This window comes from Mycteria americana, chromosome 4 (assembly GCF_035582795.1).
Source record: "Mycteria americana isolate JAX WOST 10 ecotype Jacksonville Zoo and Gardens chromosome 4, USCA_MyAme_1.0, whole genome shotgun sequence".
Taxonomy (NCBI): domain Eukaryota; kingdom Metazoa; phylum Chordata; class Aves; order Ciconiiformes; family Ciconiidae; genus Mycteria; species Mycteria americana.
The window spans coordinates 5,378,752-5,391,367 of record NC_134368.1 but is presented as its reverse complement, the minus strand read 5'-3'; the positions used below and the strand labels follow the sequence as shown (position 1 = coordinate 5,391,367).

The 12,616-nt window shown below is 39.0% G+C and overlaps 1 protein-coding gene across 2 annotated transcripts in view; it reads right to left on the bottom strand.

Moving 5' to 3' along the window:
- The window catches only part of CTNNA2 (catenin alpha 2), a 534,072-nt gene that overhangs the window by 55,819 nt on the left and 465,637 nt on the right, over positions 1–12,616 (bottom strand). For both annotated transcript variants that reach the window (XM_075499501.1, XM_075499502.1), the window contains exons 10-12: positions 12,203–12,295; positions 11,764–11,920; positions 7,277–7,477 (exon numbers count right to left, since the gene is read on the bottom strand). In XM_075499501.1, coding sequence (XP_075355616.1) covers positions 7,277–7,477; positions 11,764–11,920; positions 12,203–12,295 — 451 coding nt within the window. The remainder of the gene's footprint in view (positions 1–7,276; positions 7,478–11,763; positions 11,921–12,202; positions 12,296–12,616) is intronic.

Genomic DNA, 12,616 nt, shown 5'->3' with positions numbered 1-12,616 from the left:
CATACCCTATAGCATTTTGCAGTAAACACAAGACTTTCAGGAAGAATCAGCCTTCACTGCCAATACACTGCATCACCGGTTTAGCCACGGACTGTAAAACCAATGTTCTCAGGGTGCCTTGAATTTATGGCAAAGTGCTGACCCTTTGGCCCGTATGTGTTAAGTAAGTCTTCGGGCACTTCACAGAAGGCTCCTACTTTATCTGTGGGTATATCCAGCTATGCAGTATAGACTTGGTAATGCAACACTGTCAGGAAATGTTGGATTTGCTCACGTGCAGTACAGGTGAGCTGGACATTATAGAAACTAATGGGATGTCTGCAGTTCCATTACCAATATTGTGAGATATGGACACACATAAAAGGAAAAAAAAAAAAAAAAAACAAACCAAACCGAACAAACCTTCAAACTTTGTCCTGATTGAATTGTCATTCGCAGAATGATAAAATGTCAGGGGACAACTAAGGTAAGCGGCGTCTGCAGGGAGGTGCCTCGTGGCCAGCATAGTGGGCAATCATGTAATGAAAGGGTACGTCACGAAGTGTACAAAGAAGGATAAGAAATGACGGCTGCAGGGACATACGCGTCTCACCAGTTTCAGATGTCTCACTCATTCTCCTGCCTACTTGTGCAAATAGAGACTACATCCAGTGAGTACCCCCAAAATATTATTACTACTAAACGGAACTCCCTTCAGGTTAATATTTCAAATAAAAGCTAGCTGCAGCTCTTCAAAAAATCCCCTCGGGAAAACAGTTGCGTGCTGTTGGACACAAAATGGCTTATATAACACAAGCAAAACACCCTTTTTGGCTTTAGTTATAAGTTTGTGTATATCTGTACGTAGGTGTGTGTAGGCAAGGGGATGCAAGGAATGCCAGTGTTTTTATTTTAAAAGATTATGTACAATTCACACTTATATTCACAAAACATTCTGTTGGAGCTAGTCAATATTCACTGCATTTTTCTGCCTGTATTTTCTAGACTTGGTATAATTTTTTTTCTACCTCCACAACCATCCTCCTTACTTTAAAAAAATGGCTCTTAAGAACACAAAATGTTTTTGAGAAAAGATCTGAAGAGCGACTAAGTAATAATGATTTATGAAAATGGGCACTTCTATTATACTAACTTACTATTTATCATGCAAGGTGTCTGACACATCCAAAACAGATAACCCTAATCTTTTTAAACTCTCCTGGAGTTAATTTGCCGCCAAATTCCCACATTTCTTTAATTTTGTCATCCTTATCTTGACCTTCTTCCATTTCTGGAAGATCTTTAGGTTGTGGAGATCAAAGCTGAAACAACTATTTGGGGCATTCAGTGAATATCCTCCTTAAAATACAGGCTAACGTCTTAAACACTGATGTGAGGGCTGTTGTGCATGGAAAAGGAGTTTTTTGCCCAGCTGCCCATAATGATGCCATATTTTTTCTGAGAGGATGAATTAGCTCGGAGCCTCCCTGTCACTGTAGATAATATAGTTTAAATTGTTCCATTTACATAGAGAAATTAAACAAAATTATCTTTTAGTGTTGTCTTTCTGATAAGGAAACTCCCCTACTCCCACCAGCCAAAGCAGTATTTTCCTTTTGGCAAATTTTGCTTCTGTCTATGCACCTGGTAATTCATACGTTAGACACCAACCACAGCGCTGACCCCTGAAGCATCACAGGATTTATCTTTCTGCCTGCCGAGAAATGGTCATTTATGCTTTGCTTGTGCCTTGTAACCAGCTCTTAATCCATCAAAGGCCTTAACATTTCACTCCATAGTTACCCATTTTCCAAACAGCTGTATGCAGGACTTTATGAAAAGCCTTTGGAAATTTAAATCAATTGCATTATATTCTCCTTTAGTATTATATTCTATTTTTAAACTCTAAAAGTGGAGAAAAAAAGAAATAGTATTTAAGCTTTTAGACACCATGGTGATTTATTCATCTCTTATGGGTCTCAATTAATTGTTTTATAATATATCTTACATGATTTCTTACTGTATTCCTCTGCATATTGAACACAGTCTGTCTGGTTAAAAATTCTTTGGATCAAACCAAGCACTAGTGGAACATAATGTTGGGTATTCTCTGGTCCTTTTGTAAAATACCTTTTCTTCATAATATATTAAATGTTTTTTGTTGGTGATACCTTGACCTTTGGATTTCGGTGTAGCAAAACTTTAAAGAAAATGCTACGGTGCTTTGCAGAATAAAAGCCATAATTTCATCAAAACCCTCGGATAAATGATCTCATGTTCTCAGGATGATGGTACCCATAAGTTGTACTATAACTACCTGAAACTCCCATAAAACATGAATTTAACATCATTTATTTTTTAAACAGGCTCCATTTTGCAATTTTTAGCTCTCCCTCAGATTCAATATGGGTTTTTTTTATTACAGCTATGCTTAAATTAATCTTCTTGCTTCTACATTTTGTTTCCCTTCATATCGCTGCTGAAAAATCCATCTTTACCACATTTTAGTATTAGCTTTGATAATGTCATTGAGCTGCCTTTTCCTAGTGATAAATATCTTTAAAGATTGTCCTACTCACACTGATAAAACTCTTACAGACTTATTGCTGAATTGCCAGTAGTGCTGATTTTCAACTCTAGTCCATTCTGATAAAGACAAAATAAAAAATTTGAGTCAAAACAGAAGTCAGGGAGTGACCTACTTAAAAACAGCTAGTTACAAAGTTGCTAGGATATTTTTAAAACATGCTAAAAGCTGAAACTCAAATTTCCCGTCTGAATCAGACAGTTTCAAATTTCCAGTGTCCGTCACAGGAGTGAGTAACCCAAGTACTATGGTACTTGCTCTTCCAGGATGGTTTCCAGACATCCCAATGCAAACAGAAGGAAAAAAAAAAAGTATCGGAAAGTTTCCACAGCCCTTCCCAGGCAGTTTTAGTCCCATTTGTTCTGCTTTTTCTCCTTCATTTCCCATTCACTCCCTTTCATTACAACCCTGCAAAGTCTACTCTAGTTTTCCCAATTTAAATTCAACTCTCTGACCTTTAAAGAATGTCACAGCTTTTTCCCCTCCCCGCATCTCAAAAATCTTGACAAATAATATTCAACCAAAACAATATTCAGCCTGTTACTTCATTTCTTTCTAAGGACAATTCTTTTTACTCGTTTAGCAACTCATGCTTCTTCCCTTCAGTTGTTACAGCTTCTCAAGCAATTGCTGAGTAGACTTTGATCTCCTCCTTATTAAAGGCAACGGGACACTCTCAGCTGGCCTCGGTCACTGCTAGGACAGGCTGCTGAGCAGTAGGAGTCATCTCAATATTCAAACAGAAATTGTGCTCTCTCTTTTCTCTTACTCCCTTCTCTTGCTTTTTGCCTTTTTCCTTGCTTTTAACCTTTTCTTTCTCCGCTCTTTTCCTTTCCACCCTTCTCTCCTTTCTTTTTTTTTTTTTTTTTTTCCATGGACCATCTGTAGCAGGATAATTTCACAGTTCTCTACAAATGCTGAATACCAATATAACATTTAACAGGAACCATCTGCATGGCCCTGCCTACCAGTCCCGGGGCTGTGTCTGACCCTGGTTCCCCTCACTGGGCCTGATCCTGAGTCCCACCTGTGGGCTGACATCCCAGCCTGGCCTCAGGCCATCCCTGTCCCCATGGAGGTGCACGATGCCCAGGGCTGGGGCTTCCCCCAGGCAGCCCCTGGCCCTTGCTCTTTAGGAAACCAAGCTAAAGATATTAGTAAAACATCACAGTGCCCAAAAAAGCAAACAAAAAAATTAAACCCTGAAGCTCTGGTTTACTCCTGCACACAATTAACATCCATTAAAGTCTATGAGCTTTGTGTTTGTTTCCAGCGAGCCCCATAGACTCTGTGGTTTTATAGTTTTCATCTTGGATTTATAAGAAAGTCAGCAAGTGAGAGTCAAGTGTGTATTCTGGTTTTAAAGGAAAATAAAAGTACCCAATTTTAAAAAGACATTAACCAATACGTCACTCCCTAATACAGCTGTCAGAGATAAGAATCTAGCCTCTATAAGTACTTGGCTATAAAGGCAGTGGGTTAGTCAAGTGCAGGCAAGAAAGCACTAAAACACTAAAAAACCCCACACCACATATATTCCAAAGGCTGTAAATTAAAAAAAAAACAAATAAAACTTTAAGGTGAAAACAGTTATTAAAGTAAGGTTTCCATAGTTGCAATTTCTCGGTACCTACCAATACTTCTTTCATTAAAGATTAATTCTCCCCCCCCCCCCCCCCCCCCAAAAAACCCAAACAATTAGCAAGGTGTTTCTCTTTCCAAAAGAGTGTGTCCTTATTTCTGCACTGTCTGTGGCTCAAACCCAGTCCTCATATTGAAATCTCTGGAAAAGGAGGCTTAAGGGAGGCTTTCCCTTCCTGAGCTGATAGCTAACAGTAAATAATAATTATAAGAGAAATGTAATGTGCTTATTTCCCTTCCACAGTAATTTAACTAAATTTTTCTCAGCTCTCAAAAGTGCTTCATTTAAAAATAAATAAAGGTTCAGTTAAAAATAAGGAGGAACAAAGATGAAAATGGTAAGGCGTTCATAATTGAGTCTCTCACAGACATTTTGATATGCTCATTTGTAGGTGGAGCCTGACTCAAAAAATCACTCTCATAATTCTTGAGAGTTTGAAAAAAAATCTGCACAGGATCTCAAGGTGATGATAGAATGGATATATAAATATACGTATGTATTCATAGATACCCATATCTCTATATCCATAGCTACTCGGATGGATGCGTAGCCACAGACCAGTTCTGGGGGAGAAGGCACGGTAGAAACGGGCAGGGCACAGAATGGTATAGGGTGGTCTAAATACCATTTTCACCACTTTATTCTAGGGTGACAAAATGAGTAAATTCTACCTTTTTAAATCAACAATCATAGAGAAATAATAATCAAAGCCTTTGTAAACGGCCTGAAAAGCTGCAGATAGAAATTCTGCTGTAATATTAATGATCCGCATTCATGTCTGGCATAAATCATTTCGCTTCATTGGCTCCATTGAATTTGGGCTCATTCCATCTTCTGAACTTCTGTTGCACAATTTGTACATGACGTACAGTTCTTAGCATTTTAATTTTTTCATTATTATTACTCACAATTTTACTTACATTTTCCAAAATAAAGAATAAGTAATAATTTTGACTTTGAGAAACAGGGACTCAGTCTTAAGTAATGAATCCCAGCATTAACAAGTTGATGTTGTCAAGATACACTTAGTCCAGAGCTTCTAGCACTTAGTTAAAATTCAAATTATATTAAAAAAGTTCATTAAATATGGAATGTAAGTATTTACTGTGAGTATTGTTGATCTATATAACCATGCTTCATACCTGTCAGTTACTCCTTTGAAAAATTAATAATAAAATATTTTACAGAACATTAGGTCAGAAGTTTTAGCTGAATAAAACATCTGAAAATATGCTTTGTTTTGCTTAATACAGAAATCTTAGTGATAGGAAGAGTTCTTCGATTCTCTCCTTTAAGAAAAGGAGACATTAAGAGGAGAGTGCAACAAAGTATTTAGACATCTCAAACTGAACAGATGATTTTCTTTTTGTGAATTCATAAGTTTATAAACTTCTGCAACTAAGTTAAATTTACAGTACTCATTCCAGTGATCTCTTGTTGGACAGTAAAAAAGAGGGGGACTAATAAAACCAATTTTCGAACCCACTTTTGCTTCTCCCACCTAAAAAACACGACACAAACAGAATCACTAAAATTCGAGGAAAATAAAAGCAGCAAATCTTATTGCCTTATCTTCAAGCTGTACAGGGCCAAAACCCGACCCAACTGGGGCGTGTACTGTAGGCTGAAGATTATATTACTGATTCCCTACCTCTCCCCAAAAACGTCTCTCTGCAGCTCACAGGAAAGAGTCTGTGAAAATTATTTCTACAGACTGGAGCGAATCTACAAGCATTGTGGGTGTTCAAGGCACAACTTTCTAGTCATACTCACAATCACAAGAATGCACACTTCAGCTATAATTTCCAAGAAATCATAATGAAAGGTCAGAAAAAGAAGAAATTCTTGATTTTGGTCATTGGGATTTATCTGCATATAGGGCTTGGGTTCCCTATTAGGGCTAAAAGATAATAAAGTGGGGACAACAATAACACAAGTAATATTAAATCATCCCAACATTTTTTTAAGCTCATTTTGCTGATTTCTGTGCTCAAAGCTAACACAGAGGCTGCCAGAACTACGACAGTCTTTCCTTTTCTATCTCATAGGGAGATGTCTGGTTGTTTTGTTTGAATGTTACATTTGCCATGTCCTGAACTGGTGCATTCTCATGTGTTCCTTCTAAAACAATCCCGATGATTTTAAAGCCCGGATGAGTAAGCGCGGTGAGATAGGAGAGGATCAGCTCAGACATTTTCAGACATCTACACGTGTGCGTCTATATCAGAGCTGGTCACTCGTACAGTGAGTGGAGACCCAGTCCATAAAGTCAATGAAATTCAAAGCACGATTCATCCAAACAAAAGCAGACCACTGCTTTAAGATGAGAGCAATTGATAGCACTGCCTGCACTGAACCAGCCAGATGCACATAGCAACAGATAATACTGAGTATAAACGAGTCTAAAATGACCAGCTTAGACATAATCACCTAGATTTAGATGAATCCAACCCCTGCTCTGGGAAGGCAAAGACAAGTTAAAAAAAAAAAAAAAACCAACAACAAAATCAGTGTTTTTCCCAGTCTACCCATCTAGCAGACTTTTATATTTTTATATAATCTATTTATTTTATATAATCTACATATTTTATATAATCTAGCAGCATTTTATATTTTTTCAATCAGGTAATACATTTTCAGTTGCTCAAATGTATTTTCAGTGAAAAACTGTTTTGTTTAGAAATACAACTTCAGTCACCAAAAAGTACATTCACCTGCACCGACCACAGAGTAATGTTTGTAATGATTTTCTAGAGACACGTAATACGTAATCAACCGACCCAGAACTTGAAGCAAAGGCTGTGTATTATTTACTAAAATCATTGAAACTTTGATGAAATAGACTAGCCTGGATGGGTTACTGAACCTCTTCTCTTATACGGCTCTTGTTAATATGACTTCTGCAGCAGCATTGAGTAGAGAATAAAAAAAAAACCCAAAGGCGGTCATTAATTTGTTTGTTTATATCTTGTTTTCAAGCACAGGTTCCCCTCTGAATTACAGATTTCAGAGAACTAACTGAAAGTTTTAAGTTACTTAATATTGAACAATATTTCAAATAAGCTTACCCGTTTCAGAGAGCAGCTTGGTAGCTTCCAGTACCTTCTCAGTATAAACTCCAGTTTCATAGTTTTCCATCTCTGCATTAATGATGTGAATAACTCTGGCTGCACGGCCTCGGATGGCACCCGCAGTTCTGTCCAGTGTATCAACATCCCCTTCTTGGAGAGCAATCACACACTTATTCACATCTTCCAGAATATGGTTTTCTGGAATGTAGGAAATTATACAGATTATATAGTTCTTTTTATATCTTTATCAACGATCTGGACAAGGGGATCAAGTGCACCCTCAGTAAGCTTGCAGATGACACCAAGTTGGGTAGGAGTACTGATCTGCGGGAGGGTAGGAAGGCTCTACAGAGGGATCTGGACAGGCTGGATCGATGGGCCGAGGCCAACTGTGTGAGGTTCAACAAGGCTCAGTGCTGGGTCCTGCACTTGGGTCACAACAACCCCATGCAACGCTACAGGCTTGGGGAAGAGAGGCTGGAAAGCTGCCTGGCGGAAAAAGACCTGGGGTTTTGGTCGGCAGCCAGCTGAATATGAGCCCGCAGTGTGCCCAGGTGGCCAAGAAAGCCAATGGCATCCTGGCTTGTATCAGAAATAGTGTGGCCAGCAGGACTAGGGCAGTGATTGTCCCCCTGTACTGGGCACTGGTGAGGCCGCACCTCAATTGTTGTGTTCAGTGTTGGGCCCCCCACTACAAGAGAGACATTGAGGGGCTGGAGCGTGTCCAGAGAAGGGCAACGAAGCTGGGGAAGGGTCTGGAGCACAAGGCTGATGGGGAGAGGCTGAGGGACCTGGGGTTGTTCAGCCTGGAGAAAAGGAGGCTGAGGGAAGACCTTATCGCTCTCTACAACTGCCTGAAAGGAGGCTGTAGAGAGGTGGGGGTCAGTCTCTTCTCCCAGGTAACAAGTGATAGGAGAAGAGGAAATGGCCTCAAGTTGCACCAGGGGAGGTTTAGATTGGATATTAGGAAAAATTTCTTCACTGAAAGGGTTGTCAAGCATTGAAACAGGCTGCCCAGGGAAGTGGTGGAGTCCCCATCCCCGGAGGTATTTAAAAGGCGTGTAGATGTGGTGCTTAGGAACATGGTTTAGTGGTGGACGTGGCAGTGTTAGGTTAACAGTTGGACTTAATGACCTTAAAGGTCTTTTCCAACCTAAACGATTTGGTTGGAAATATTTCTTCTCACAGCAAAGCTTACTGATTTGGGTAAAGAGCAAGTGTCGGTACGTTAAGAAATTGGTATCTGTCCTTATGCAGGTCTGCAAAACAAATATGATTCTTTGATACTATGCCACATAACAGTAAAAATCCCAAGTGTGATATTTACCTTTAAAAGGGACTGGGCTACACCCTCTCACCTATACTGAGAGTTCCAACTTGTAATTCTTTGAAAACCAGTCACATTAATTTCAAACATCACACACATTATTATAATGAAAGTGTAACAAAAATCAATGCAAAAAGGAAAGTGATTGAATATTGTGCAGATGCTCTAATAAACAGTTGGGTAATTTTCTGAAGATGAATTTGGACATTCCTATAAACATTTACTGTATTTGGTTCATTTGTGCCTAAATAAGTTAGAAAAGAAAATAAACCATTTTGAAAAGACAACAGCAAATGGCCTTTGTAGATAGCAGGAGCCTGTGCACGAGCAGTTCGTCCTTTACTCCGTCTATGCCAGAGATTAAGGTGTGAATTTTTCATGACGCACTATAATCATATGTGACTGTGCATACTCTGAAATAAGAGTCGACAACAGTGAGCCTGCTCAGATGATGCAATATCAAGTAGCTTTATTGAAATCTTGGGAGCTGCGTTGTTTTTTCTCGGCTCAGAATCAGGCCATCTGCTCTCACGTGCTGCAGTATCACAGTTTATGTAGCGTTCTCACATACAGATAATGTGAAAAGACGAAGCAGATTTTGACTAGGTCAAACATTATTTCCCTGCAGCCAGTACAGTTAAAAATCATTTCAATAATAAAACTATGACTGAACTTCATATTTGAGCAAACTCACCCTGAGAAACTTAGCGACTCTAAACAGCAACTTACTTTTCTGCCACAGACACCACTAAACTGAAAATGAAATGCTGCTCTTTGTGGTAGTAATAAATAAAACAGAATCAATCAGTTCACCAACTGCTTTTTGTTAATTATCCTTGGCCACAAAACCAGAATGACACGCATCTTCACTGTTAAAAATCCCAAGGTTGGATCATTTGAGGGTTTCAGAAATGTTTGACATGATGTTGAATTTTAAACTGTTACAATGAATATTACTTTCCGAATGAAAACAGAAAGTCCCCCGAGCTGTGAATCAGAGTAACTTGCAAGGCAAAATTCTTTGTTTAAAAAAATCTCTGTCCACATTTAATAAACGTTGCTTTGCTAAAATATTTCTTCACTATTTCCTCCTCCCCATTGTCAATTTTTTTACCATGGCATAGCCAAATTTTGCCCAACAAGAAGTGCTATATAGACTTGAACAGACAGTGCATTTGGAATATAAAGTAACTGATTAAAATTATGGTCAGCCTTCTTCTGGTAGCCACTGTATTAATAAAACATGCCATCAAATGTGACACTCAACGTGAAGGGGAGGAGCTGTCATTCCATGAGGTATGGTTAACCAGACACTAGCACATTTTGAATGCTTTACTGGTTTAACATCCAAAAATAAATCTAGCCTGTGTAAGCTGAGGCTTCCAAGCTTACAACTAGCAGCAACAGGGTTTCTGGATACATGAGATGTTTTCTCTTTTTTAATAGAGATGTCTATGGACAGTATTAGAAAAAAAAAAATCTAAACCCAACAGAAATACTACTTCTCAGCTGCCTTGGAAAGATTGGATCTAAGTCAAGACTATGTTAGAAGAAAATATGATTTGAGAAAAACAAAAAATAAAACCATCATCTGTTCAAGTAACTTCTGGTTTTATGGATACAAGTGCTTGGAGTGAACAAAGTCCTCAAACAAATAACCAAATGGCCATTTAAGCACGTTTGCCATCTCTTTGGCTTGTGGACTGCATCTGCAGTTTACAGCTTGGTCTGCCCTTTCATTGTAGAACTAGGTCCATTGAAAAGTGTTTGCCAGCTTCAAATCTCGCATAAAAATCTATGTGCTACCAGATACTGAAGTACCCGTTTATTCTGAGAGTTCATTTTCATTTTCTTGTCATGGCTTGCAGTAAACACTCTAGCAGTGGTGTTGAAGAGCGGAGTGTAATTATACTAAACCAAACAATTTCCCTGTTACCAATAATAGCAGGATACAACCCAACAAAGTAAAGGGGAGGGCAAAAAAGAAAATTAAGAATTTTTTTAAAGGATAAATTTCATTTTTCTCCAAACATCTTAAACTTTTATTAGGAAATTTAGGAAACGGCAAGGAGAAGAATGTAGAATGAAACATAAAATTAAGGCCAAGCTATCTCTTGAAGTTTGGCTCTTCTGTGACATTAGAGCAAGCTAAGCACACTTGGCATACTCTCTGTCCTTATTCACAGCAATGAAATTCACCTCTTTCAAACCATAATGGGAAAATTAGTTTTCTGCAGCAGACAATTAACCCAAGACATGCAGCACTTTGCAATTATAGTATTCATTGTGTATGACTGTATTATAACAATACAGTCTGCCACAAGTTGTAGCACTTTCCAAGGAGGATGGAGAAAAGACTGTGACTCAAAGAGTCAATGTCATTCTCTTCTCCTTCCCTTCTTTATGTAAGGAGTAAGATACTTTGTCTGCTGTCACAGAAGAGCTTGCTTTTTAGTCCTTCCTAGCGAGGTCAGAGAAGTGCAAAGATTTGCTGTTTCTTATACTACTTTACTACTTCTCTCTGCTTGCTTGCATTGCTCCACCACTAACTCTGGGACCCAGAAGTACTTGCCAGCTCTCTGGAAACGTACACACTGGTCATGTCCTGACACCATACCTAGATGGGACTCATATGTAGCACCTGCCTATTTCCCTTCTTCCTATCCCTCCGTGGGGCCAGGTAACCTGGTACGGATGATCGGGGGGCAGGACTGTATGGTACATCTGCTCCACTGTTTAGACACAGCTGATGTGAGCAAAGCTACAAAATAAAGTATGGAAAGTTCATCTTTCCTCCTCTTGCTCACAACTGCACCAGGACTCCAACAACTTTTACGAATGCTGTCAGCCTGTCACAGGTCTGGAATACATTTTTAAAAGGTGGCAAAAATCCTACTTTGTGCCTGAGTTGAAACAAACCTTCTCTAGAAATAGAAGCACAAATAGGATGCTATTTTCTGGGAGATGAAAAGCTAACCATTGCTACCAGGGATTAATTGGCATGGCTTGGTTGCTCCCACTGAGTGTAGAAGATCAGCATTCCAATAGGGACGGACTAATGGACTAATGATGGTGTAGTAATTATAGCTTTTCTCTGCTCGAACCCCTTACTTTAATTTAGGAGTATATTTTTAGAAGAGTCCCTTGATCCCGGTACCTGAAACAGAGAGGAAATCATCCACCGAAGTGATGTCATCAACAGCTTCAGTGAGAACTCGCACTTGTTTCTCCCACTGATCTTTAAAGACGTCCATGTTGTCCTGTGCTACTTTGCTCTGGGGTCTGGCAGCCAATGTGAGAGCAGCATTTATTACCTGTTATTCAAAATCATTTGTTACAAGGAGTGGCAAAATTTTTTCACAAGGGAAAGAGCAAATAGATTATGGACTGTGTTAAAGATACAGCATTACTCCCCATTCGATTTGCAGGCCTCATGATATGAATGTATTTTTCACAGTTTTTGGAAAGCAGGCAACAAAGTAACGACAAAGGCAAGGCTATAATCTTCATCTAGGCTGTTTTCCTTGTCTCAGCTAACTGATGCTTTTTAATGTCAAAAAAGTTCTCAAGTACTTTTTAGGAGGAATCTTACTTACCTGTGGGCACAGACTATCAATTTGTGTTGCTGCCATACGGACTAACTTCACACCTTCTTCATTATTCGAGATTGAACAGGCCAGATTTGCAACCTGCAATGAAATCAGCAGAATGAGAATCACATTTTAGGCAAGCGGGCCACTTTATGCCTTTCTCTCTTCTTATTGAGCCTTGCCTAGAATGAAAGAATTGTATACAAGAGGAATGATACAGCCTCTTCTGTGCCGGTGAACAGAAAACCATGTAGATTATTTCCTTACTGGCAAACTGAACTAGCCACCTTCATTAGATTTTTCTCAAAATCTTCCCTCACTGTCAAGTGTTTCACGTCTGCCTCTGTAGCTTGAAAATAATCTCCTGAGTAGTCATATAGAGAATGTACAGGATCAAGGCAATTATCTGTACATTTCCTT